Source organism: Rhinolophus sinicus, linkage group LG07, assembly GCF_036562045.2.
Source record: "Rhinolophus sinicus isolate RSC01 linkage group LG07, ASM3656204v1, whole genome shotgun sequence".
Classification (NCBI taxonomy): domain Eukaryota; kingdom Metazoa; phylum Chordata; class Mammalia; order Chiroptera; family Rhinolophidae; genus Rhinolophus; species Rhinolophus sinicus.
Window position 1 is genome coordinate 82260323 of NC_133757.1, and position 25541 is coordinate 82285863.

A 25541-nucleotide genomic window follows, 5' to 3' on the forward strand; every position below is an offset into this window, starting at 1 on the left:
GCTCGGGCTGAGGGCCTGCAGGCTTTTATTTCTCCACTGGTCCACAGGGTGGTGGGCGGGCCCACTACAGGGCCACCTCGCCAGGTCCCTGGCCTCTGGCCAGGTCTGCTTCCCTCTGCTCTCGCCGCTGCTTCCGCTGGAGCAGCCTCCGCTCCCGTTCAAACTCCTTCATGCGCTTCACGTAGCTGTGGGCAGAGCATGAGAAGGGGCGTCAGGCTCCCTGTCTGGAAACGGCCCTCCCATAGCCCAGGGAAGCCAATGGGGCTGGAACGTCTGTCCCAGAGCACCCTGGGGAGGCCTCAGAGATGGGGATACCTGTGTGCCTATGGTTTAAGTTTGGGGTCTTCTACTACCTCACTGGTGGACACCAGTGAGCCCTGGGCCTCCCACCTGGAACCCTGGCCTGGCTGCTGCTCCAGGTGGCCGCAAAGCTCCTTGCCCCACCCAGACTCTTCCCCTGCCCCTACCCCACAGGCTCCTTCAGAGTCCTGTTTCACTAAGGTGGGGCCTGGCCAGAAACTTGGGTGGGTTCATTGTCCTTTGCCTCAGGCGCTGGGGGCTGGGGGGCTGGGGGCCGGGGGCTCACTCGAGGTGCTCGCAGTAGTCCCAGTCGTGCTGCTCGTGCTTGCAGGCCAGGAAGTTGGGGAAGCTGTCCCGCTTGCACTTGAGCAGCCGGATGAGGTAGTGGGCACAGTAGTCCCGCTGCTGGAGCACCAGCTGCGCGTCGTTCATCTCCTGCTGCGTGGCCACCATCTCTGTGGGGAGGGGAGCAGGCGGGGCTCAGCTCGGCAGGCCTGTTGGGGCATAACTGCCGGAGGCCCCCAGCACAGCCTGACTCCAGGTGGCCCGTGTGCAGCCAGGAGCTACAGCTTAGGGTGTCCCCCGTGGACGACATGGCAGCAGGTGGCAGTGGATGATGGCCATCCTCTGACAGATGGGATCCTTTTCTAAAATGCACAAGGCAGCCCTGGACTGAGGCCCAGATGGAAAGGGTCCCTCTCTCCTCACTACCTCAGCATCCACACTGGGTCTTCGTCTCCCTCTCCTCCCCCTGGGCTCACGCAGAGCCAGAGCCCACTTTGTGCAGTGCTCCCCTCTGGGGCACAACCCTGTGTGGTGACTGGGCTGCTGGAGTGACCTGGATCCCAGCTCTGCCCTCCCAGGTGTGGCCTCTTGGAGCCTTAGCCTCCGCCCCTAAGGATTGGACTAAGAGTGTCCAGCTCCAAAGTGAACTGAGTCGGCCATAAGGCGCTACCCGTGTATCCTGCTTAGTGCTTGCCTCCAGGAGAGCTGAACTGGCCCAGGGGCCTGGGCCCCACACAACTGGCAAACCCGACCCTGGGCCAAATCAACCTTCAGGAGGCTGACGGGCCCTTAGAAATCGTCGGCCCTTCCAGCTCACCTGCACCCCCCCCCCCCACTCCCCGCTGGCTTCTCAGCCCTGTGTCTCCCCGGGGCCCAAGTCTTCATGTCCTGCCCCTGCATCCTTCTTCCTCCAGCTTCCACTCCACCCAGCACTGCCCACATGGCTCTCACCAGGGTAACTGAGACCCCAGGACACCACCCTTTCTCAGCTTCTCGCTTTTCTTCCCGGCTCCAGCTACCCCCCACCCCCCAACCCTCCCCCTGGATTTCTACCCATCTCTAGGCTTTGGCTTCCTGAGCACCTTTGTTCGTTCATCTCCATGGCTTTGATGGCTACTCCACAGGCTGATGATCCCTAACTGGGTCCCCACCCCCGCACCTTGTCTGAGCCCCAGGCCCCTGATCCACAGACAACCCTCTGCTGGTTTCCTTGGCAACATGGTACCACCTGCACCTGGTGCTATGGTATAATCGTTCAGTAGCCGGGATTTATGAAGCACCTACTGTGTGCTAGGTGTTAGGGATACAGGAAGGAACATGGCAGACAAGGGTCTTGCCCTTGGAGGGAGACATAGAACAAACAGGTAGAGCTAGTGTCACAGAATATCCACAAAGCTAAGTATCAGAAAAAGCAAGGGAGGGAGAGGCAGTATTGGCAGCTGGGTCACAACTTTAGATGTAGGGGTTCCTTAGAAGGTGGCAACTGAAGATGAGGAAGTGAGTCCTGCACACACATAGGGGAACAACAGGTGCACAAGCCTTGGGGTAAGAGGACAGGCCTTGGGATGCCCCAGGGATTTTGGTGTGAGCACGTGGTGTGAGCTGGAGGGAGGCACAGGCTTGGTGGGGAGGTTAGGAGCTGAGTGCAACATGACCGTGAAGAGATGCCAAGCGGGCAGTGGGGTCCAAGAGTCGGGTTCAGGGTCAAGCCCCAGCTGGAGATAAAATCTTGGGAGCGTTGGCACACAAAAGGCATTTAAAACCAAGAGACTAGCAGAGACCCCCAGGGAATTAGGGGAGTGAGTGGGGAGTGGAGACAGAAGGCCCTGGGGTTCCCCAACATTTATGAGACGGAGGTGAGGAAGAATCAGTGAAGGAGCCTACAGTGAGGTGGGCATGAGTGTGGGGTTCTGGGAGCCAGGCGAGGAGGGGCTTCCAGGAAGCGGCAGCGATCACCTGTGCCAGATGGTGCTGCAGTGGGGTTAGTTAGAACTGAGACTTGACAATGGGGTGAGAAGCTTGACAAGAGCCCTTGCAGTGAGGTGAGGAGATAGCTGGGCTGGGAGGGGATTTTAAAACAGTGAAAAAAGCTGTGTTGATGGGAAAACCAATGTTGCGGGAGAGAGGGAAAATAGTTGGGGCGGCCCTTGGGTAGGTGAGGATGAGATTAAGGTTTGTCTCCACAAAGGGGTTTGTGCGGAGCAGCGTCTGACCCTCTGAACTAACAAGAGTGAAGGCGGAGGCCGAGGGATGCTGGCAGCCATGAGAGGTCTTTTGACAGCTCCTATTTTCTTAGTAAGAGGATGCAAAGTAACTCGCTGGTGGGGAGGAGATGCTGGAGTTGGAGACCAGGTGTGAGACGGTCTTCTGGGAGGGCCAACGGCTGGGAATGTAATGGAAAGCCAGCAGCAGGAAGGGTCAACCAGGAGTGGTGGGGAGAACAGTCACAGAGGTTGAGTGTTTTTCTCCGGTGATGATCAGCTGTGTAGGGACGGGAACCAGGGAGGTGAGTTGGGCTTAACCAGGGTTTTGGCTTAGCCCAACCAGAGAGGGGCAGGGGGCTGTGGGTGTTTGCAAAACCGATGGTGATGGCAAAGCAGGGCGAGAGAGGCAATGGGAGGGATTAATGTGTAAGGAGGTAGGGATAGGTAGACCATGGACTGCAGGTTCCGGTGGGGCTGAACAACTCCTAGGAGTTGGGCCACTGGAGTTGTCTACCTTCCAACGTTCTCTTAAATTCAGACCTCTCTGTACTTAGACCCCCACTTAGAGAAATCTTCCTACCGCCTGTCGTCGCCCCCCCCCCCCCCAGCAGCCAGCACGAACTTCGGACAAAGCAAATCTGATCGTGTCCCTCCTCGACTTACAAACACTGGTTCTCCCCTCTCCTAGGTCTCCGTATGGGCAGCTCCTACTCCTTCCCCTCAGGTCTCGCTTCCAGCCATCGCCTCCTGGAAGCCTGCCTCGATACTCCAACTGCCCCACCATCTGCCTGGCGCCGCCGTCTTCTACCTCTCTTCCCCCGGGGCTGCGAGTTCCCTTTAGTCAGTGCCTGCTGTATCCGTGGGGCCCAACCTGGGACTTAGCCCAGGACTGGCGCTCGATATGCTTGTGATGTGACTACATAAAAAAAGCAACGTACAGAACAGTATGTGCGGCGTGAGCTTGTCTTGTGCATACCGAAACACAGCAGTGACATCGGGACAATGAACACGTCCCTTCCGTGATAAACCCTCCCATGGCTACCCACTGACTCGAGGACAAAGCCCAGCTCCGAGCACCTCCGAGCACCTTCATACTACATTCGCCCAGTATGGTCACTCTTTTGTCCCCGGGTTTTCTCTCAAACCGTGTCCTCTGCCCAGAATGCTTCCACACGCAGGCTGGGTCACGCGTGTCCTCAGGAGTCCTCCGGGCCGAGGTCAGGGCTGAGCCCAGCCCTGGGGACCCCGGGGCCCCGCTCCCGCCGGCCGCGCCTGCACATTGGGCCTCACCGCGCTCCTTGCGCCCCGAGAAGCCGTAGTCGGGCGGGAAGGTGGGCATCCGCAGGGGGTCGGGCTCCCCTGAGGAATCGCCCACGTAGCGCCGGGCCAAGTGCGCCCCCATAGCCGCTGTTGCCGCAGATTCCTGCGGCAGTCGGGGTCACCTCACTCCCACTCGGAAGCACTTCTCCTTCGCCAACCTCGGCTTCCGGGTTGCTTTGGCTGCTGCGGTGACCATAGAGATGAACCACTCTGGCGGACTTCCGGTATTTCTGGCGCCACCTGGTGTCCTGGCGGAGACATCACAGGTGTGACCCGGTCCCACTAGGGATCGGGTGAACGCCAGTGGGGAAGGTCTTCTTGCTTCTGGAAATCCACCTGAGTGGGGATGTGGAGCGGGAGCAACATGGGTCCGCGGCCTTCCCTCACCCTCTGTGGGCGCCCCTGATCTCCCAAGGCTAGAGTACAAATGAAAAATTTTTTTCATATCATATTAAAAAAAACACACATTCGAATTTGTCTTAAAAAACCCTACACGGTACAAATAATGTTTTTAGTTATTATCAAAAGTTTAAATAAAATTACTCAAAATAGATATTTTAATTAAATTTAATTTAAATAAGCAAATAAAGTTATTTATAAATAAAACTGTTTAAAGCTGAAATTTAAATAAATCCTATTGAATACTTTTGCAAAATAAAACAAAGTTGCAATTCTAATATTTCTCTAATTGCCACTGTAAATAACTGGTATTACATTTCACACCTGTTACATTAGAGCTTACATATATGCAAATTTAAGGGTATAATACATTGTTTAATACTGCAGAATACTTCTTGGCCTCAATATGCAACAGTAAAAAATGTGCTAATTTGTTACTCTCTCTGGAATCCTGCATTGGAACACAAAGAGAAGCCTATTCAATAGGGGCTTGGCAGTGTTGGGAAATGATTATGCAAGAATCGATTTCTTTCAACGTGTTGTGGATTGAGTTGTCTCCCCCCTGAAATCTATGTTGAACTTTTAACCTCTGGAACCCGTAAGTGTGACTTAATTTGAAAATAGAGTCTTTGCAGATTAATCAAGTTAAGATAAAATCATACTGGATTCAGGTGGGTCCTAATCCAAGGACTGGTGTCCTTATAAAAAGAGGGAAGTCTGGATACAGACACACAGACAGGGAGAACACCATGGGAAATGAAGGCAGAAATTGGAGTGATGCTTCTATAAGCCTAGGGATGTCAAGATCCCAGGCAGGAAGGCTCCTCTCCCAGAGCCTTCAGAGCAAGCACTACCCTGTTCACAACTTATTTTGCACTTCCAGCCTCCAGAACTGAGACTAAATTTTTGCTTTTTTAACCCACCTCGTGTGTGATGCTTTGTTATGGCAGCCCTAGGAAACGAATTCACAAACTAACTTGTCTTTTCTCCTTCCTATGTTTGTCTGGTGCTCAAGGCTTTCTCACACTGCAAAGCAGCATTCATTTCCATCAAGAGCACAACCAGAATCACAGAATTCAGACACACGAGAACATCAGTCAGAGAGATGGGAAGTGCTCCCCTGGGGCCTGAATGGCATTAATATCAAGAGTGATGAGATGTTTAGAGTGATGGTTGTTCTGTGCCAGCTCTAATCACAGGATCTCCCATGACAGTGGCTTCCTGGCTTCTTCAGTAAATTTATTTTTTGTTCTTAATAGGTGAGTTCTCTAAAGCAAGCAGGATTCCCCTGCTTGGGCCAAATTGTGGTTCTTGCCATTTGAGACATGGATGGCCTGGATTAGAATCCCAGTAGTGTGGACTGGGTAAGGGCCCTGAGCGCTTTGTGAACTGGAGATATTGATTTTAATGCTGTAAGGATTAAATGTGTTAATTATATGAAGTACGTATAGAAATGCTTGGTACATAGTGTTAGATAAGTGTTATTATTGTAATTACTACTACCGTGTTTCTCTGGAAATAAGACCTAGCGGGACCATCAGCTCTAATGCGTCTTTTGGAGCAAAAATTAGTATCAGACCTGGTCTTATTTTAATATAAGACCAGTATATGATATGATATGATATGATATAATATAATATCAGCTTATAATATAATATCAGCTTATAATATAATATAATATAATATAATATAATATAATATAATATAATATAATATAATACCGGGTCTTATATTAATTTTTGCTCCAAAAGATGCTTTCGAGCTGATGGTCCGGCTAGGTCTTATTTTCGGGGAAACACGGTACATACTTCTTTTATGAATGGCTGTTTTAGAACTTGAGGTCACAGGTGAACAAGAAGATAAGAGTGGGGGGTGGAGGGCATCTCTCTACTCACAGTTCCATGTGAGGCTTTAATACAACCTGTATGTTGAATGGTGCCACCCCTCAAAGGTATATACATTTCCTAACCATCAGAACCTGTGAATGTGACTGACCTTATTTGGAAAAAGTGCCTTTGCAAATGTAAGTAAGTTAAGGATCTTGAGATGAAATTGTGTTGGATTAACCAGGTGGGCCACCATTTGAATAAGTGTCTTTCTAAGAGAAAGACAGTGGGAGACTTGGCACTGACAGAAGAGGAGACACAGAGGGAAGAGCAGGGCCTGTGAAGATGGGGGTCAGAGATTGGAGAGACTTAGCAACAAACCAAGGAACACCTGGAGTCACCAGAGGCTGAAGGAGGCAGGGAACAGAATCTCCCCGAGAGCCTTTGGAAGGAGCGTGCCTCTGCCGACACTTTGATTTCGGACTTCTGGCCTTCAGAACTGTGAGAGAATCAATTCCCGTTGTGTAAAGCCACCCAGTTTGCGGTCATTTGTTTTGGCATCCCTAGGAAACAAATACACCATCTTTAGATAGGTAACCCTCAAATTTGTCTCCAGATGTGTCTTGTATCCTGAATTGCAGGTACATGTCTGTACCCAACTGGGCACCTCCAGGTGGGCACCTCACACTTCACACCCTGTCTCAGACTGTGTGGCTTATAAACAACAGAGATTTATTTTACATGGTTCTGGAGGATGAAAGCCCAAGATCAAGGTGCCAGTATGGTCGGGTTCTGGTGAGAACTCTCTTTCACATTGCAGATGGCTGAGTTCTCATTGTGTCCTCACATGGCAGAAAGGACAAGGGAGCTCTCTGGGGTCCCTTTTATAAAAGCACTAATCCCATTCACTGGGGCCCCACCCTCATGACTTAATCACGTCCCAAAGGCCTCACCTCCTAATACCGTCACATCGAGGGTTAGGATTTCAACACAGGAATTTTTTTGGTGGGGACACACAGTGGGTCTATAACACACCCTCAAGCCACACTCCTGAATTCCCTGCACTCTCTCTCCTAAACCTGCTCCCCCTCTGTCTTCCAGTCTTGAGCAATGGCTGCTCCATTTTTCCAGGTACTCAGGCCCCAAACCTTGGGATCATACTCAATTCTTGCGCTTCTCTCAATTCAGGCAGCCAATCATTGGCTTCACTGTTGAAATCTATCAAGAACACGACCCCTTCTAACCACGTCCCTGGCCACCAGCCCTGTCCACGGCAGCGTCGCCTCGCCCCAGAACGACTGCAGAGCTGTCTCCTGTCCTCACCTACCCTCCTCTTTCAACCTCAAAAGGGAAATCAAATCATGTCAGTCCTCTGCTAAAACCCTCCAGTTTCATGTGGAGTGAAAGCTGGACGTGGCCTAGAAGAGCCTAACTCAGGAGGTCTAGGGTATGGGGCTCTGGACTCTGCATTTTGAACACATTCCCAGGTGATGGTAATGTTGCTGGTCTGGGGAGCACCCCTGGGCGAAGTTTGAGCTAGACTTTCATGTGCTGAAAAGGAGAAGCGGCCACAATATATTAAGTGGAAAAAAGGAAGCTATTGAGAATAGACCAATGGTAATTGAGACTTCTTTTCCAGGGCTACCTGTGACTTGTCCGCAAGCCATAGCATCCATTTGCGATTCTTGTGCCCTTCCTGACTCCAGGGAGCAGCATTCCCATTGTGGTCTTTGTGAATGGCACTCCTGGAGTTGTGCAGTGCACAACCTGCACAGCTGTACTAGACAGCCCAGACCTGTCCTGGGTGTCTCCCCTCCTCCCTACCCCTTTCTCTGTGCTTCAGCTGCTTTCTCAGAGATCAGAGCTGGGAGGAGACCTAAGGAGGCAAATTAAGGTTCCAGTTCACTACCCCTCTATGACCTTCGGAAGTGACATCTAGTCAGTAGTACCTAGTGCCATCTAACCTGAAAGTCTTTTGACTCATTTATCTTGTTTACTGTCTTCTCTGCTTTCAAAAGTGAGCTCGGTGGAGCAGGGAATTTTGTCTTATTCACTGCTGTATTCCTGCACCTAGAATGGAGCTGGCACACGGTAGGTGCTTAATAACTACTTGTTAAATCAACAAGTGAATAAATGAAAATGGTGGTTTGGAGGAGTCGGTTAGATGGTTGCTTGCATGAAAAGCACTCACCACCTAGCACCTAGCAGGCACTCCAGCACATGCTCTCTCATTCAGTCAAACTCTAACTAGAAGGCCAACCAGAGGGGCTCCCTCCTGGGTACATCATGTCACTAGAGGCTGAAGGGATCCAAGCCAGGGATGACTCTGGGTGGAGGAGGAGATGTGGCCCTTTCTGTGCTGATGTCCTTGGCCTAAGATGCTTCAGCCTGGCCATAATCAGAGTTGGGGATCTGGAGGAGATGATATTAGGGTGAGGGTGGTATTAGGCAGCCTGTGCGGGCGTGAAGAGGGAGGGGGCCGAGCTTCAGTCACCCGTGCCCCACAACGTTTCTGTTTTTTTCCCATGTGACAAGACCTTCCTGTGTTCCCTGCCTGCGCCTGCCAGGTGCCCTGGTTCATTCCCACAGCTTCCCTGCCTCTCCTCCCTCCTTCTCTCGCCATCCTGGCTTGCCTCAGGCAGGGCTGCGTTAGTATTCTGTGAGCAGAACAGCCTCAGAGGACCCAAGTGGGACCGGGGGCGGAGAAGGAAATTCTGGGTAGCATCTGTGTTTCACCACGGTCTGCTGGATGGGAGATCAGAAGCTCTGGGTAATTCAGTTCCGGGGGAGGGGAAAACAAGGTCAGTGAGACCTGGCCAGAAAACCGTTGGGGGGAAAGGCTACCCTGCTGCCTGGCCTGTGGGGCAGACAAGATGCCTGCCTCTAAAGTAGTCCAGGAGCTGCTGCCTGCATCACTGGGCTAGTTGGCTGGTTCTGGAGAGACGAGTGAGCCTGGAGAGCCCTGGCCTGGGAGAAGGCCTTAGTCAGGGCTTGGTGTGCAGGATGGTCACTCATTCATTCAACAAACATCCATTGGACACCTACTTTGCTCTGGGCCATGGAGCTGAGGTTCTATTGGTGGGGAAGACAGGCAGTGGGCAAGATGAAAAGTGAGATATATGGAATGTCAGATGGTGATAGATGGTGATAACTTTTAAGGAGAGACGTAATGAATGGAATGTATGAGAAGGGCTGGCTTTGGACTTTAAATAGGGTTATTGTAGAAAGTCTCACAGAGAAGGGGACCTTGTATCTAAGACTTCCTGTTTCTCGAACACACCAGGAACTTGCTGTCCTCAGGGCCTTTGCACAACATGGAATGCTCTTTCTCCAGATATCCAAGGCCTTCTCCCCACCTCCTTCGGTCTATTTCAATTGTCAGGCCTTCCCTGATCACATTCTTCTTCTTTTTAACTGAGATATGATTGACATATAACATTATATTAGCTTCAGGTGTACAGCATAATGATTCAATATTTGTGTATCTTGTGAAAGATACACCACAATAAGTCTAGGTAACATTTGTCACCATACCTAGTTACAATTCTTTTTCTTGTGATGAGAACTTTTAAGATCTACTCGCTGAAAACAGTATTTATTATTTCTGGGTATGGATTGGGTATCTAGAATACCCAATGCATGTAGAGGTGTGTTTAAGGACGCGTGTGAAAATCCAAGTTTTTGAGTGTTCCTTGCTCGTCTAGTTCTGAACAGTGTTATTTTAGTGAGTGGATGTGTAGACAATTCTGTAATGCATGTAGAGAAGTGTCTAGCAACACATGTAAAAAAATTTCTAAGAGTATTACTTGAAAAAAAAAAGATTTTACTCTCTTAGCAACTTTCAAATAGACCCGATCACCTTCTTAAATATAAGCATTTCCCTCTTAGCATTGTTTTACCTGCACTCTACACAGTTAGATATGGTATGCTTTCTCTTTCATTAAAAGAAAGAGAGGTTAAAAATATTTTCAACTTCCTCTTTGACCTGTGAGTGTGACTTAATTTTCAAATATTTGCAGGTTTTCCAGATATCGTTCTGTGATTTTTAATTTGGTTCTGTTCTGAGAACATGCTTTGTATGATTTCCATTTTGTGATTTTCCTTTTTATTGCAAGCGATTTTTTTTTTTTTTTTATTCACCAATGGATCCCTACTACCCAGCCCAGAGCCTAACACATAGTAGGTGGCCAAAACATATCTGTTGAATGGATGAATGAACCACTGAATCCTTATCCCCATTGGACATATTAGGAGACTGTTGCTCAGAGATGTTCTACTTCCCTGAGGTCACACAGCAAGAATAGGGCAGAGCTGGGGTCAGCCTGGGCCCAAGGCTTTGTGTTATAACCAGGTGATGGGACTGGATCCCACGGCAGTTCCTGAGCACCTGCTGTGTGCCAGGCCCCGAGGGATGGCATTGGCCATCACTCCCACACAGTGAGACTATCCAATCTTCACTGCACCTACCTTGCTCCAGGCCACCCTTCTCAAAAGGTGCCCTTGGTAGGCAGAGATACTATTGGATCTCTTGGCTGGTGTAACCTTACCCCTGCCCCTCCCTCTCCCTCTCCCCTGACCCCCATATCCACCTGGAGCCTCATGCTCCCCCTGTGTGCTCAATGAGTATTTGCTGGCAGACAGCTCTTCCTTCCTTCCTTCCTTTTCAGACAAGTCTCCACTTGCCCATCTATAGAATGGGACCAGACCCACCATTCAGTGTAACAGGAGACATCCTTGCGCCTGGGTGAGCTTTCTCCAGAAAGGGAGGTTGGTCTGCCGCCCCCTCCCTCTGTGCTGGTGACGTTTTTTCCCTCATGGAGACTGCAGATTGCTAATATTGACAAGGTGAGGTGAGAAATAAATTCTATTTTGTTGAAGTCACTCTTGTTTTGAACCTCTGTTACATCAACCTAACCGGATACTCTAATTTGTACACGGGCCGGATGGGATTTTCTTGTTGCTTAAGCTAACTTGAGTTGCATTTCCTTTTATTTGTAGTGGAAAGCCCTCATAAAGGGGAACTGGGGTCTTGTCCCTTGGGATATGTAATAGTTTCCTAGGGTTACTATACCAAATCGACACAAATTTAGTGGTTTAAAACAGCAGAAATTAATTCTTTTATAGTTCTGGAGGTTAGAAGTTCAAATTGTTTCATGTGGCTTGAACCAAGGTGTCAGCAAGGCCACTTTCCCTCAGAGGATCTAGTGGGAGAATCTGTTTTCTTGCCTTTTCCAGAACTGTCCTCCTGGGCTCATGGCTTCTTCCTGTGTCTTCAAGGTCGCCAGCACAGCATCTAGCTTCAGAGAAAGGAGAGGGAGATTTGAGACACAGAGACACAGAGAAGGTCATGTGAAGGCAGAGATTGCAGAGACTGGGGTGATGCAGCCACCAGCCAAGGAGTGCCAGGAGCCCCCAGAAGCTGGGAGAGGAAGGAAGGAACCCCCCTGAGGCCTACAGAGGGAGCTTGGCTCTGCCACTACCTTAATTTCAGACTTCTTTTTTCCCCCTCAAGATAAATGATATTTTAATGCAATATTTTTTTTTTAAATAAAAAGGGATTAAAAAATCCACGATGAACAAAAAATTAAAAGTTTAAATCAAGACAGGCTGTTGTTTGCTTTTCTTCCAGCTTCAGGTAAAATTGACAATCAAAAATTGTATATTTTTAAGGTGTTCAACTTGATATACATGTGCACTGTGAAATATTCACCATAGCCAAGCCGACTAACATAGCCATCACCTCACACAGTTACAATTTTCCTTTTTTGTTTTTTGTTTTTTGGCAGTGGAAACACCCAAGATCTACCCTCTTAGCAAATTTCAAGTACACAGTATAGTACTGACAACTAGTCACCTTGATTACACCAGTTCTCCAGAACTTACTCATCTTCATAACTGAAGCTTGGGACCCCTTGACCAACATCTCCCATTTCCCCCTCCCTTTGGTCCCTGGCAACCACCTCTCTGCTTCTACTCTCTGTTTTTATGAGTTTGACTATACAGAGGGCAAAGGTGGAAGCAGGTTGGCCGAGGGGGAGGTTATTACAGTGATGATGATGATTCAGACCAGGAGGTGAGAAGGGCTCAGACGCTGGAGATGTTGTGAAGGTGGAGCCCACCAGAATGCCTAACAGATTGGCCATGAGATAGGAAGACTCATAAGGCTGGAGGCGACTCTAATGTCCTGGGGGTTGGCATCATTGGGAGGTGTCTTCCCTCACGTGTCTGGCCCCTGGGCTGAGCTGGGACTGTTGAGTGGAGCACCTCCCTGTGACCTCCATGTGGCTTGCGCTTTGTCACAACATGGCAGCTGGGAGCACGTGTTCTGACAGCACCAGGTGGAAGCTGCATGGCAGACGTCACTTCTACCATATCCTACAGGTTATAAGATCTGGCCAGCCCAGATCCAGTGGGAGGAGAATTAGATTCTACTCCTTAATAGAGTAGCAAGGTCACAATCCATGAGACCATGTAGAACATGAGATATGTTTGCAACCAACTTCTGAAAATTCAGTTTGCCATAGCCATGGAATGAGAGGGAAGGGAGGAGTCATGGATGATTCTAAGGCTGTTGTCCCCAAAGGCTGATGGTGGTCCTTTTGAGAAACACAGGGAGGCTGTCCTCTTGGGCAGGGTTCTCCAAATGGCTTCAGTTTGGTTATCCCACCACCTTCACTTGGCTGGCAGGAAACCCCCACATCCTTGCTGTACCGAAAGATGTAAACCCCTCCTCCTGCAGCCCTTTCCCCCATGTTCATCCTTCTCACTTCATGCTGTTTTGGGTGCGAGTCAAAACCTCACTGTTGTCTTCCCCAGGGGGTGGGCAGACCTCTTCCTTTCTCTTTAGCTTTCACTTTTAAAATACCTTTTAGTCAATGTCAAGTTAAATGTGAAAAAACTCCCTTTGCAAGTTCTGTATATATGAACATGGTAGCCAGCCTTCAAGATGGCCCCGGTGATCCCGAGGTCTTGGTACTCACGCCCTTGTGTAGTCTCCTTCCACAGTGACTCAGAGCTGGTCCATGTGACAAACAGAGTATAGAGGAGATCATAGTTGATCAGACTTGTGAGGTTAGACCATAAAAGGCACTGTGGCTTCCACTGTGGTCTCCAGTGTGTGGTGAGGAAACTCAGTCAGTCCTTTGGAGAGGCTCCCATGGTGAAGAACTGTGGCCTTTTGTCAAGAGCCATGTGAGGGAGCCATCTTGGAAGAGGCTCCTCCAGCTCCAGTCCAGCTTTCAGATGACTGCAGCCCTGGTCAACAGCTGGATTGCAAACATATGAGAGACCCTTTGCCAGAATCACCCAATTAAGCTGCTCTTGCGTTCCTGAACCACCAAAACTATGAGATAATGAGTGCTTATTGTTGTTTTAAGTCACTAAGTTTTGGGGTAATTTGTTATGCAGCCATAGCTAACTGACCCAGTATCCTAGCACTTCACTGTGGAACGTGGGAGTACTTAGTATCTATCATTTTAACGTCTTGATACAAATGTGACCACCTCCAGGAGGCCTTCTCTGATCACCTCTCTACATTAGCCCCCATCATACCCCATTACCCTGTTTTGTTTTTTAAAAATAACATTTAGACACAATTGGAAACAAAACAAAAAATCTGTAATGTTTATTTCTATATTTCTTTACTGGTTTATTGCCTCTCCTGTCTTGATGGAAAGTACCACGCAGGAAGGAGCTTATCCATCTTTTCCACCCAGGGCTTGGCAGTCTGTAGGAACTCAAATGCGGGGGCTATTGTTACTGTTACTTCTATGCATAAATCAAAACTCGAGAGAAATGTGTGTGTGTGGTCTGGTGGCGGGGAGGGGAGGTGGTGGAGGGGAGGTTCCCCTCAAGATTGATTTACATTTACTTGACTTCTAAAGATAAAAGGGAACTGAGAGGAGCCCCAGAAATTTGAGCAGAAGGGACAAGGGGCAGAAGCTGTCAGACTCGGGCTGCATGTTCTCAGGCTTGCTTTTGTGTTAGCTACAGCCATGCATACTCTGTATACTAACTCTGGGTGCCAAGACTTGCCAGGTATGGGGGCTGGGAGTGGTCGGGACCCAGGTTACAGCATCCCTACCCTGGGGCTAGGAATGGGACTGAGGGACAGAGGAGCAAATGGGCTGGGAGCTCACTTGCTTTTCCTTTGGAAGGGACCAGAGAGGAAGAGGATGATGATGATTATGAGAACATGGCACCACCCTACAAGGACTTGCCTCCCAAGCCAGGTAAGAGGACTTCTCAGAGGCCAGAGGAAGAGGGGTGTGGTTTGAGGGCTGGAGGGGGAGATAGGTCACCAGGGGACATTAGCTGGACTTTGTAGACCTTCCTGTGTACCTAGCCCATGCCAGGCACTGTGATGGTGGGAGTACCCACACCTCTGCTCTGCACTTAAGGGTCTCTCAATCTGATGGGGGAAGTCAGTTGTGGACACAACCTCAGGTGAGCAGATCTAAGATGGGATAAACCAAGAGATGGGGGAAATCCTGAGGGAAACTGAGGGCTCTGCCTGCAGTGGTGGGAGGATTGGGGGTTAGAGGAGGGGACCTTGGAGTAGGACTTGAAGGTTGAGTAGGAGTTTGTCAGGAAGAGAAGCCCAGAAGAGAACAGATGGGTGCAAAGGCTGCTAGATCTGAAAGTTGGTGTTTGAGAAACTGAGAATAGACCGTTGGCTCCCCAACCTCTTAGTGTTCACACCCAGGGCCCAGATTTGCCTTTAGACTTGGGTGGCCCACATCTGGCCTGGGATTCAACAAGAGTCTGATAAATGGGTATAAAAGTGGAGGTTTTGGAAGTTTCCCTGAGTCAATTCCCACCAGGGCCCCTGAGGGCCGACTGTGCTGCTCTGGTGTCCTCGGACATGGGCCATTCCATGTGATGGGGCTCTACAGCCCCCACTTCTGAGTCCAGACTAGGGCCAACCTGGGAGGTCCCAGAGCTCCGTGGGGCTCAGGATGAGGTAGGTGAACTGGGCTCTGCCATTTGACTGCCCGTCTCCAACTCGAACCTGGTCCCAACATGATACTTAAAGCCAGCTCCAAGACTAACCCCATCCCCATCTTTAGGGCCACCTGTTCCCCAAACTTAGACCCTTCCCCACCTCTAAATGCAGCCATGTCTCCATCCCTATCTTCATTTCCAAATCCAGTGCCATCACCATGCCCCAGTACAACTACAACTCAACCTCAACTTCTTCCCTTTTTCCAAACTCAAGTCGAACCCAGCTCAACTTTTTCCCCACCCCCAACACAGCTACAATACCATTCTTCATCCCAATGACATCGTGAATCACAATGCTACTCCCATGTCCAGAATTATCCCCAAGCCACCTTCAACCCCATCCTCATCCCAATCCAAACCCTCATCCCAACCCTAAACTTGACTCCATACCCCTCCCTAAACTTAACTTTGTCTTTAACTTAGGGTGACCGACTATCCTAGTTTGCCCAGGGATGAAAGATTTCCTGGGATGTGAGGCTTTCAGTTTTAAAACTGGGAAAGTCCTGCGTAATCCAGAATGGTTGGTCACTGTATCTTAATCCAGTACCCATCCCTAACCCCAATTTCACCTCATGCCCAACCTCATCCTTAACCCTCCACTGCAATCTCAATCCTGTTTCTGTCCCTTCCTTCAATCTCATTTTCATTCTCAGACCAGCTCTAACTCTGAGCTTCTCTTCTCCAGATTCAGTGGCTCCACGAAGGCCTCCAAGGGCAGGTAAGCTGGGACTGGGGGCAGGGGAGACCTAGTCCTGGCTTTGCCCTGCTCTGGACCTGAGCGACCTTTCCTTCCTCCTCAGGAAAGATAACAGCACCAACCCCACGTCCCTGCAAGCCCCTGACGATCACAGGTGAGAATCTAGGGCTAGGACCTCCCTGTTCACCTGGTTGAAGCCCTACTCTGCATGACCGTTATTTTTCTGACCCTCTATAGATCTGGAGCTTGCTCCTGTCACCCGCACATCTCCACAGGGTAAGCTGTGGGAAGACCTTTCAAGAAGGCAGAGAGGGGACACCTTCTTCCAGTCCCCCAATTTTGACAAGAGAACAAATCATAGGGGAATGTGAGTTGTTGGTCTAGGATGACAGAGTCATTCAGCGACTTCTGAATAAACCTCTCTCCCTCTTTCTCCCAGGCATTGCTCTGGAGCATCCTCCATTCCAGCCGTCTCAAACCAGTAAGTCTGTCTTCCAGTTGTTCTCCCACCTCTCTTCTCACAGTGGCCAGTATATTTGAGTCAGACCATAGCTCTTTAGTGAGACCCTATGGCAGAGAAACATTTCCTTTTAGAAGCTATTCCTCCCTCAGTCTAGACAGACCCCCAGGGACCCAGGGTGTCTACCGGGTATCCTTTAGGCCTCACTTCCTACTTGCATATAAGGTACAGGAAACGTTCTCTGCCCCAGATGCAAGGGTCCTTGAATGGAAAGCAGCTTGGCTGGAAGCTGCTGGAGGGCAGGAGACAATGCATCATAGATGTTAAGGGCAGAGCTGGGTCCAAGTCATGCATGACCTCTCAGTTTACCTATGTACGAAATAAGAGTAATACGTACATCTATGTCATAAGGGTGAAGATCCAATAAGATAACAAGGCTGTAACAGGATGCTTGGTACATAGTGAGTGCTCCAGAATGCTCTGGGCTTCTGCAGGATTTGCTCTCTACAGCATTTTCTTATTGATCCCATCTGGTGATATAATCATGACCATAGACTTCCATCCCCTGCTTTTGGAGAAAGGCTCAAGGGTCCCTTCCTCACTTTCTGAAGCACCAGTGTTGGTCTCTCTGTCCTGATCCCCACCTCTAGCAACTCCAGTGCCCTGGCTCAGTAAGAAGTCTTGGGCTCCTGGGTGCTACCAGGAGAAACGACTGATGGCTTCCCTGTGTCTGCTGCTGGCACTGTCAGTGCTCCTGAGCTGCACTGGTCTGGCTGTGACCCTAGCCAAGTGTGAGTAGGGTGAGGGCGGGGCATGGGGACGGGCTGGGGATGAGGCACAGGAGGACTTGGGTTCAAGTTGGACTCCTTCTCATAGACCAGGAGGTGATGGAAGAACTGAGGATGTTAACCTTTCAGCAGATGGTGTGGCAAGCAAATGGTGAGTATTTTCAATCATCCCTTCATGCCGTGCATGTTGAATATCAATGTGATCCTCAAACCCAGCTCCAAGACCAATCAAGCCCTTCTTTGCCAGGCACTGCGCTAGATAGCAGGCTTGAGTGGTGAATGGGTAGGTTGGTGCACACATCAGACATTGTCCGTGCGTGCGTGCGTGCGTGTGTGTGTGTGTGTGAGTCTAGACCTCCACTGCCCAATATGGTGGACATGAGCCACTATGGCTGCCGAGCACTTGAAATGTGGTCATTCTGAACTGAGATGTGTTATAAGTTTAAAATACACACCAATTGCAAAGCCTTGCTACAAAAAAGAATGTAGAATATCTTAATAATATTCATGATAATCTTTAATATTGATTACACATTGAAATTATAATATTTTGGATATTTTGGGATAAACAAAAATAACATTCAAAGTAATTTTACCTGTTTCTTTTGACTTCAAAAAATGTAGCTGCCAGATAATTTTAAATTACCTATGTGGTTCACATTTTGTTTCTGTTGGACAGCACAGGCATAAATACCCATTTACCAAACTATCACCCACATGAGTATAACATTTCAAATTTTGATGAATAGTCCAAAGGAGGAAGGTGATTCTTTGAAAAAGACTAATGAGGAGTCTTGACCTCATCTTTGGGAGTGTCATACAGGGCTTCCCTAGGGAAATGGTGCTGCAAGTGAGTGAAGGAGGAGAAATAATTAACTAGGTGAAGTGTTGAGGGTGTCAGGCATGTGCAGAGGCTGTGTGGTTGGAGGCAACAGCATTGAAGTAAAAGAGAGGAGATTGGTGTAATTGAACAGGTGAGAGGTGATAACAGCTTGAATGAGGGTTGTAGCTGTGGGGATGGAAAGAAGTAGGTGAAGTAGAAAGGTTTAGGAGGTAAAATTGACCTGACCTGGGAAATGGTGATGGGTGAGAGGGAAGGGTGTCAAGGATAACATATATGTGTTCTCTCTCTCTTTCTCTGCCACTCTGCATCTCTCTGTCTCTGTTTCTTTCCATCTCTATCTCTGTCTCTCTCTATCTCTGTCTCTCTCCATCTCTATCTCTGTCTCTCTCCATTTCTATCTCTGTCTCTCTTTATCTATATCTATATATTTATATATCTTGTATTTCTGTGTTCTCTAACTCAAGGGCCATCTACTGATGACCTTAGGGCATGTTGGAGGAGGGCAAGTTTGTGTGGGAGCAGTGGAAATACACACATTAGTCGTAGAAGAATCTTCTGGGCGGGCATGGTCTTCACCATGATTGCTGAAGTCTGAAAATTGCTGCATTCCATGCTCCCTCACCCCACACTTCCTATCAAGCCACACCGTTTTCCTCAAAACCATCAATCAATGGCTTCTCACTACCCAGAAGCCCTTGACTTGAACAGGACATTGGCCCTCATCCTACTTTGAGCTCAAACTCTTGTGAAGTTCCCTCAAGCTCTACTGCACCAGCCTTCCCCAAATACTTGTCTCTGTACTTTTGCTTCCAACGTGCCTGCTCTGCCTCCCCATACCCCAAACAGTTACTGAATCACCGTTTTCCTTCAACACCCACCTCTTCCAGGAAGCCCACCATCCCCACTCTTCCCTAAGCCCCAGGGATTAATCCCTCCTCTGATCCACTCTAGGACTCCCCCGGGCACTGAGCATGTTATTTATTTATTTACTTTTTTTTAAAAAGATTTTTTTATTGGGGAAGGGGAACAGGATTTTATTGGGGAACAGTGTGTACTTCCAGGACTTTTTCCAAGTCAAGTTCTTGTCCTTTCAATCTTAGTTGTGGAGGGTGCTGTTCAGCTCCAGGTCCAGTTGCTGTTGTTAGTTGCAGGGGACGCATCCCACCATCCCTTGCGGGAGTCAAGGAGTCCAACCAGCAACCTGTGGTTGAGAGCCCACTGGCCCCTGTGGGAATTGAACAGGCAGCCTTCGGCATTAGGAGCATGGAGCTCCAGCTGCCTGAGCCACCAGGCCGGTCCCAGCATGTTGTTTTTGAGTTCTAGTACCACCCATTAGATTGTGGGTGCAGTGGGGAGTACAGCTCTTTCTTCTTCCCACTGTGTCTGCAGTCAGTGGTGGGTGAGTGGGTAAATGGGGGTTTGGGTCTCTAACCTTTCAGTCCTTTCCTGCTGACAGTGACTGGCATGGCAGGGCTAGCTGGCCTGAAGAAGGACATTGACCGTGTAAGAGCTGACACCAACAAGTCCCTAGTGGAACTCCAGGCCTTATTAAGTGAGTGGGACTTGGGGAACTGTCCTGAGACGGGGGTATGGCAGAGACAGCACATCACACAAATCCATGGGATCGACTCTCATTGCAGTCTATCCTGTTCCCAGACTATGACAGGGTCACCTGCCCCAAGGGCTGGATCCTGTTTGAGGGCACATGTTACTACTTCTCCACAAGCACCAAGTCATGGGATGAAGCTCGGAAGTTCTGCCAAGAGAATTACTCTCACTTGGTCATCATCAGTAGCTTAGCCGAGCAGGTGAGCTGTCTTCTTCAAGCCCCTGAGAACCACTGGGACCAGCCTGTTTCTCTCCCAGATTTACACACCCTTCCCTGGCCTGGATGGAGAGAAATTGGAATTGCTTTTGAGCTGCTAAAACTTTTAATAGCAAGCTCGTACTGACATAATATCACACAGAAGTTAAGAGGGATGACATGCTCTGCTTGAGTTCAAATCCTGATTGTCTTTACTTATTCTCTGCCAGTCTCAGTTTTTTTCTCTAACATGGAGATAATAATGACTCTTAGTTAATACTTCCTATTCTCCAGGCTGTATTCCAAGCATCTTACGTCTTACATGCATTAGCATATTCCTCATAACAACCATATACATTTTTGTGTGAGTCAGGAAAGTTTATGTTATGCTGAAGTAGCAGTCCCCATAGCTCAATGGTAAAACTGTATGGGGCAGATCATATGCTGACTCTTAAAGCTTCCACTGATGTGGGCTCACAAAGCAAATCACATGGGCACTCATATGCTTTAAGGTGGTAGGAAAATAGTGCATATCTAGAAGGAGAATATCTAGAAGAACAGGAATATTTTAAAATAATTTTATGACTTAATACCAAAACAGTTAGGTAGTAATACCATTTGTACGTAGCACATATTTGTACTTCACAGATGTGGAAACTGAACACTTAAGCAACTTGCCTGTGGTCCCTTGCAACTAGTAAGTGTCAGAGCCAGGATTTGAGCCAGGTGTTTGCATGGTTTATCTTTCCTCATCGTTTTACTTTTAAGGTATCTATGTCATTATTTTTAAAGTGGATTTCTTATAGACAGCATATAGTTTGGTTGTATTTTTAAAAAATTCAGTCTGACAATATCCAGCTTGTAATTGGTGTTTTTAGGCCAGTTATATTTAATATAATTATTGGTTTGTTTAGATTTTATTAAGCTTATTATTATTAATTATTTTATTATATTTTTATTAAAAATAAATAAATTTATTTTATTAAGATTATTTATTATCTTATTTTTTTCTGTAGGTCCTCTCTGTGTTTTTTATTCTTCTGTTTCATAGCATCGTTTGTATGAGTAGCTAATATAGAGAGGTTTAGGGGGGAGTAAATTAGATAATGTAAGTGGGGCAGGTAGAAATCATACTCCCTAAATTCAGGTGCATAAGAAATACACCTTTGTTTGCTTTAAACAACTCAGTTAGTTCTTTTGAGCTCCCATTATACCAGGGTGGTGGACATTAAATCTCAGCCAGTTGGGATCCTCCATCTTTTGTCTGAATGGACAGCTTATGTGGGGTCAAGGTTGAGGGGCCACATGTCTGGTCCTTGATGTCTTTACTCTAAACTGGTATCCACTAGGACATACACTGGCTGAATGATCCTGGACAAGTTATTTAACCTTTCTGTTTTCCCATCTATAAGATGGGGATAATAATAATACTTGCTTCAATGGGTCATAATGAGGACCAAATGAGATAATCTGTGCAAAATGCATAGCTCACTTATTAATTTATTAACTCAGCCAACATTTCCCGAACACCTACTATGTGCTAAGCACTAGTCTAATGTGATAGGCCAAGCAGCCCTTTTGTCTTTCTGATTTCCTGACACCTCTCTGGGTCTTTACTCAGGAAGTAGGGACTAGGTCCCCTCTAGTTGTCAGAGTCTCCAAACCCATCTGGGGTTTTGGTCACCACTTGGGGCTCATTGTGGATGAACTCAGAGCTTCTCTGTCTGGCACCCATCACATCTACATCTACTTTCCCTTTGTAATCTCTCCTTTCCACCTTTTAGAGTATCTTAGTCTTGTAACAAGATTGGGTGAGTGAGGTATGATTTACATACAGTAAAATACACAAATCATAAATGTACCTTTGGTGAGTTTTGACAGATGTATACACCCATGTGACTGTCAACCCAATCAAGATTTAGAATGTTTCCACCACCTCAGGGAGTTCCCTCAGGGTCCTTTTCCCGTCATCTCTCCACTTCCATCACAGGCAACTACTGATCTGGTTTATCTCACCATAGATCAGTTTGTCACGAGGGGAGTTGCTTTTAATCATGATGTTTTCCTCCTAATCTTTTGTCTTTGGCCCAAGTCCTATTTTTTTCTCCCAAAGTCCTGGGCTTTTGAAACACAAAATCTAGGAAGACCCATTCCTCTCCTTTCCCCCACTTCACATTTTTTTTTTTTCTGAAGCAATGACTTCCTTTTCTGCCTGGATGCAGATAAGGGCTGCAGGGTAGGGCAAAAGTATGAAGACATCAGTTATTATTATTAAAACATTCCTTAAATGTTACAATGTTGAATAGGAAGATGCTATAGCATTTACTGTGTGCCAGACACTGTTTTGAGCATGTTATACTATTAACTCATTGAATCCTCACAACCCTATGAGGAGGTGGCTACTATTATCGTCCCATTTTACAGATGAGGAAACTGAGGCACAAAGTGGTTCATAGGTCATGCGAGAAAATAACATGAAAATAACACCGCACATGCTCAAGTGGGAGGAAGGTGTTACTCTTGCTCTGGATGCCATGGGGACTGAGAGGGACATTGGGGATGGCATTCACAAGCCCTAAATGTATGTGAGGCAGAGCAGAGGGATGACCCTCACCCTGAGGGTCATGTAGAAGAATTGATGGCTAAATGGAGTTTGTACTTGCAGAACTTCGTGTCCAAGGCTCACCGCTCTCCCCGGGTGCACTGGCTGGGGCTGACCGACAGGGGCCAGGAAGGGGACTGGAGGTGGCTGGATGAGTCCCCCCTCACTTTGAGGCAAGTATCCGGGGTTTTTGGGCTCTCTCCTCACTGTGGGTCCTTGTGCAGTCCAAGCCAGCAGATTCTCTGGAATCCCAGGCTGGGCTGGACTGGGGAAGCACAGGTGCTTTTTTCTGATAGGGCTTCTGGTCCTTGTACCTTTTAAATTTTCCTCCTTTGCAACAATTGCCACCTTTTAATACAACTGCTCAAATACATTAAGTCACTAGGCTGATGGTTTTGGGGAAAAAGAAAAGGTGGAGTGGCTACAGGACAAGAGGAAGAGGAAGACTTAGATTTGCCAAAAGAATAAGCAGGATCTCACTTTTTTTTTTTTTTCACTCTACATATATTAACCCATTTATTTAATCTTAATGATCCTGTAAGGAAAGTATTATTATCATCTCCATTTTAGAGATGAGGAAGCTGAGACACAGAAAGGGTAAGCAACCTACCTAAGTGTAGACAGCTAGCAAGTGGCAGTGCCAACAAACCTGGCTTCAAAGTATACTCTCCTGCACAGTTTCCTCTGTTATTAACATCCTGTGTTAGTGTGGTACATTTGTTATAACTGATGAACCAGCATGGACACTTTATTATTAACTAAAGTCTATACAGTAGGGTTCACGCCAAGCTTTGTACATTCTATGGGTTTGATAAACCCATAGAATTGGCGTGATGGGCATGATGTCATGTATCTACCATCACAGTATCATGTAAAATAGTAGTTTCACAGTATCATGTAAAAATAGTACCATCACAGTATCATGTAAAATAGAGGGTAACGGGGGCGGGGGGTGGGGGGTGGGAAATTAGAAAAATATATTTTTAATATTTTAAAAAAAAAAAAGAAAAAAAAAAGTAGTTTCACTGCTCCCCCAAATCCTCTGTGCTCCACCTGTTCACCCCTCCCCATACCCACTTTTTCTTTTATCCAGCTTCTGGGGCCCAGACGAACCCAACAACATCTATGACGAGGATTGCGCCAGCATGAACAAAGGTGGCACCTGGAATGACCTCCCTTGCAACAAAGTGTTGTATTGGATTTGTGAGCGGAAATGTTCCTGTTGAATCCCAGGGATGAGGCCGGTTGGGGTCTGTACCTGAGTGCCCCTTGGCTCTTGGAGATGAGAACTGCCTCTCCATGGAAGGTCCTGCCCCTCAACGATCTGTCTTGGACACTCCTCTGGCAGAACCAGCAGCCTAGATGTGGCAAGTTCCCTGGAGTCAGACCATTTCTAGGGTTCACTTGGATGGTGTCTTAGTCTGTTCGAGCTGCTATAACAGAGTACCATAGAGTGGGTGATTTATAAACGACAGAAATTTATTTCTTAAAGTTCTGGAAGCTGGAAAGTCCAAGATCAAGGTGCAGGGAAATTCAGTGTTTGGTGAAGGTCCGCTTCCTGGTTCATAGTCACTGCCTTTTTGCTGTGTCCTCACATGGTAGAAGGCACAGGGGAGCTCTCTGGGTCCCTTTTATAAGGGCACTAATCCCATCCATGGGGGCTCCACCATCATGACCTAATCACCTCCCAAAGGCCCCACCTCTGAATCCCATCACACTGGGGGATGGGTTTCAACATAAAAATTATTGGGGACACACACATTCAGTCCATAGCCAATGGTGAGCTGGAGGGACACCAGGTCTTAGTAATGGTCTCCCCGTTCTGGGGTCATGATCACCAAGTCTTTGATCATGGCTCTTAGGAAGTGATGCTGGCTCTGGGGGCTCTGAGTCGGACATTGATTGAGCCAGAGCTGAAAATACTCTGGGTCCTCTGAACCACAATGCGCTGGGGGTGGGCTCCCTTACTGCGTTCCTGATGTGCAACAGCTACTATGAAGCAGGTGAGGCAAGATTATTCTTGACAAGTAATTTTCTCAGTGTCCGGGTGAGGTTTGACCAAGCTAGGTAGCAGAATCGGACCTCTGCCAAATTTGGCCCATGGAACTTCTAGAATGGCAGACCAGCTGAAAGGCAAGACTCCCTGTCCAGTGTGGCCAGGCCAGAATGCGACTTGGTCAGATCTTCAGGACAGTCATGGAGATATCTACCCAACTGAGATGTCTGTGGTGTATAAAGATCTTCGGTGAAGTATTTCACTTTACTGCCATGTAAAGTGGATCTTCTTGGGTCATTAGCTCTTGCCATGTTAGAGCTTCTCAAAATGTCAGTTCATTGTGGGGTCCTTGCCCACTGTGTTAGTTTGCTGGGGCTACCATAATAAAGTACCATAGACTGGTTTCCACAACAGAAATATATTGTCTCATTGTTCTGGAGGCTGGAAGTTCAAAATCAAGGTGTCGGTGTGATTGGTTTCTGGTGAGACCTCTCTCCTTGGCTTATAGATGGCTCTCTTCTCTCTGGGTCCTCAAGTGGTTTTCCCTCTGTGTGTTTGTGCCCTAATCTCTTCTTATAAGGACACCAGTCATAATGGATTAGGGCCCACCCTAATGATTTCATTTCTACCTTAATCACCTCTTTTTTTTTCTTGTCTTAAAAAATGTTTTTAAACTTTCAATTATAGTTGACTTTTAATATTATTTTATATTAGCTTCAGGTGTACAGCATAGTGGTTAGACATTTATATAATTTATGAAGTGATCCCCCCAATAAATTTAGTACCCATCTGACACCGTACATAGTTATTACAATATTATTGACTATACTCCCTATGCTGCACTTTACATCCCCATGACTAGTTTGTAGCTATCAATTTGTACTTCTTAATCCCTTCACCCTTTTCACCTTGCTGCCCAACAAACTATCAGTTTGTTCTCTGTATCTATGAGTCTGTTTCTATTTTTTTTCCTCTTTAGATTCCACATATTAAGTGAGATCAATATGGTATTT

General features: G+C 47.6%; 2 protein-coding genes across 3 annotated transcripts; one reads left to right on the forward strand and one right to left on the reverse strand.

Annotated features, from left to right (window-relative positions):
* Positions 1-2: 2 nt before the first annotated feature.
* On the reverse strand, positions 3-4274 carry NDUFB7 (NADH:ubiquinone oxidoreductase subunit B7). The gene is made up of 3 exons (XM_074338117.1): positions 4080-4274; positions 587-755; positions 3-185 (listed from the first exon to the last, which is right to left on the reverse strand). Exons 1-3 carry the CDS (start codon positions 4189-4191, stop codon positions 65-67), a joined length of 402 nt encoding a protein of 133 aa, XP_074194218.1. The 5' UTR covers positions 4192-4274; the 3' UTR covers positions 3-64.
* A 4012-nt stretch (positions 4275-8286) lies between these two features.
* On the forward strand, positions 8287-24945 carry CLEC17A (C-type lectin domain containing 17A). Of its 2 annotated transcripts, XM_074338116.1 has the most exons (13): positions 8287-8425; positions 11002-11179; positions 14491-14565; positions 16023-16055; positions 16138-16188; positions 16272-16310; positions 16474-16515; positions 17145-17285; positions 17371-17433; positions 19583-19678; positions 19783-19934; positions 22596-22705; positions 23626-24945. In XM_074338116.1, exons 3-13 carry the CDS (start codon positions 14529-14531, stop codon positions 23756-23758), a joined length of 897 nt encoding a protein of 298 aa, XP_074194217.1. In that variant the 5' UTR covers positions 8287-8425; positions 11002-11179; positions 14491-14528; the 3' UTR covers positions 23759-24945. The 2 variants fall into 2 exon arrangements, with proteins under 2 accessions (XP_074194217.1, XP_019601721.2); XM_019746162.2 differs by lacking the exons at positions 8287-8425; positions 11002-11179 and adding an exon at positions 14240-14371.
* Positions 24946-25541: the final 596 nt, after the last annotated feature.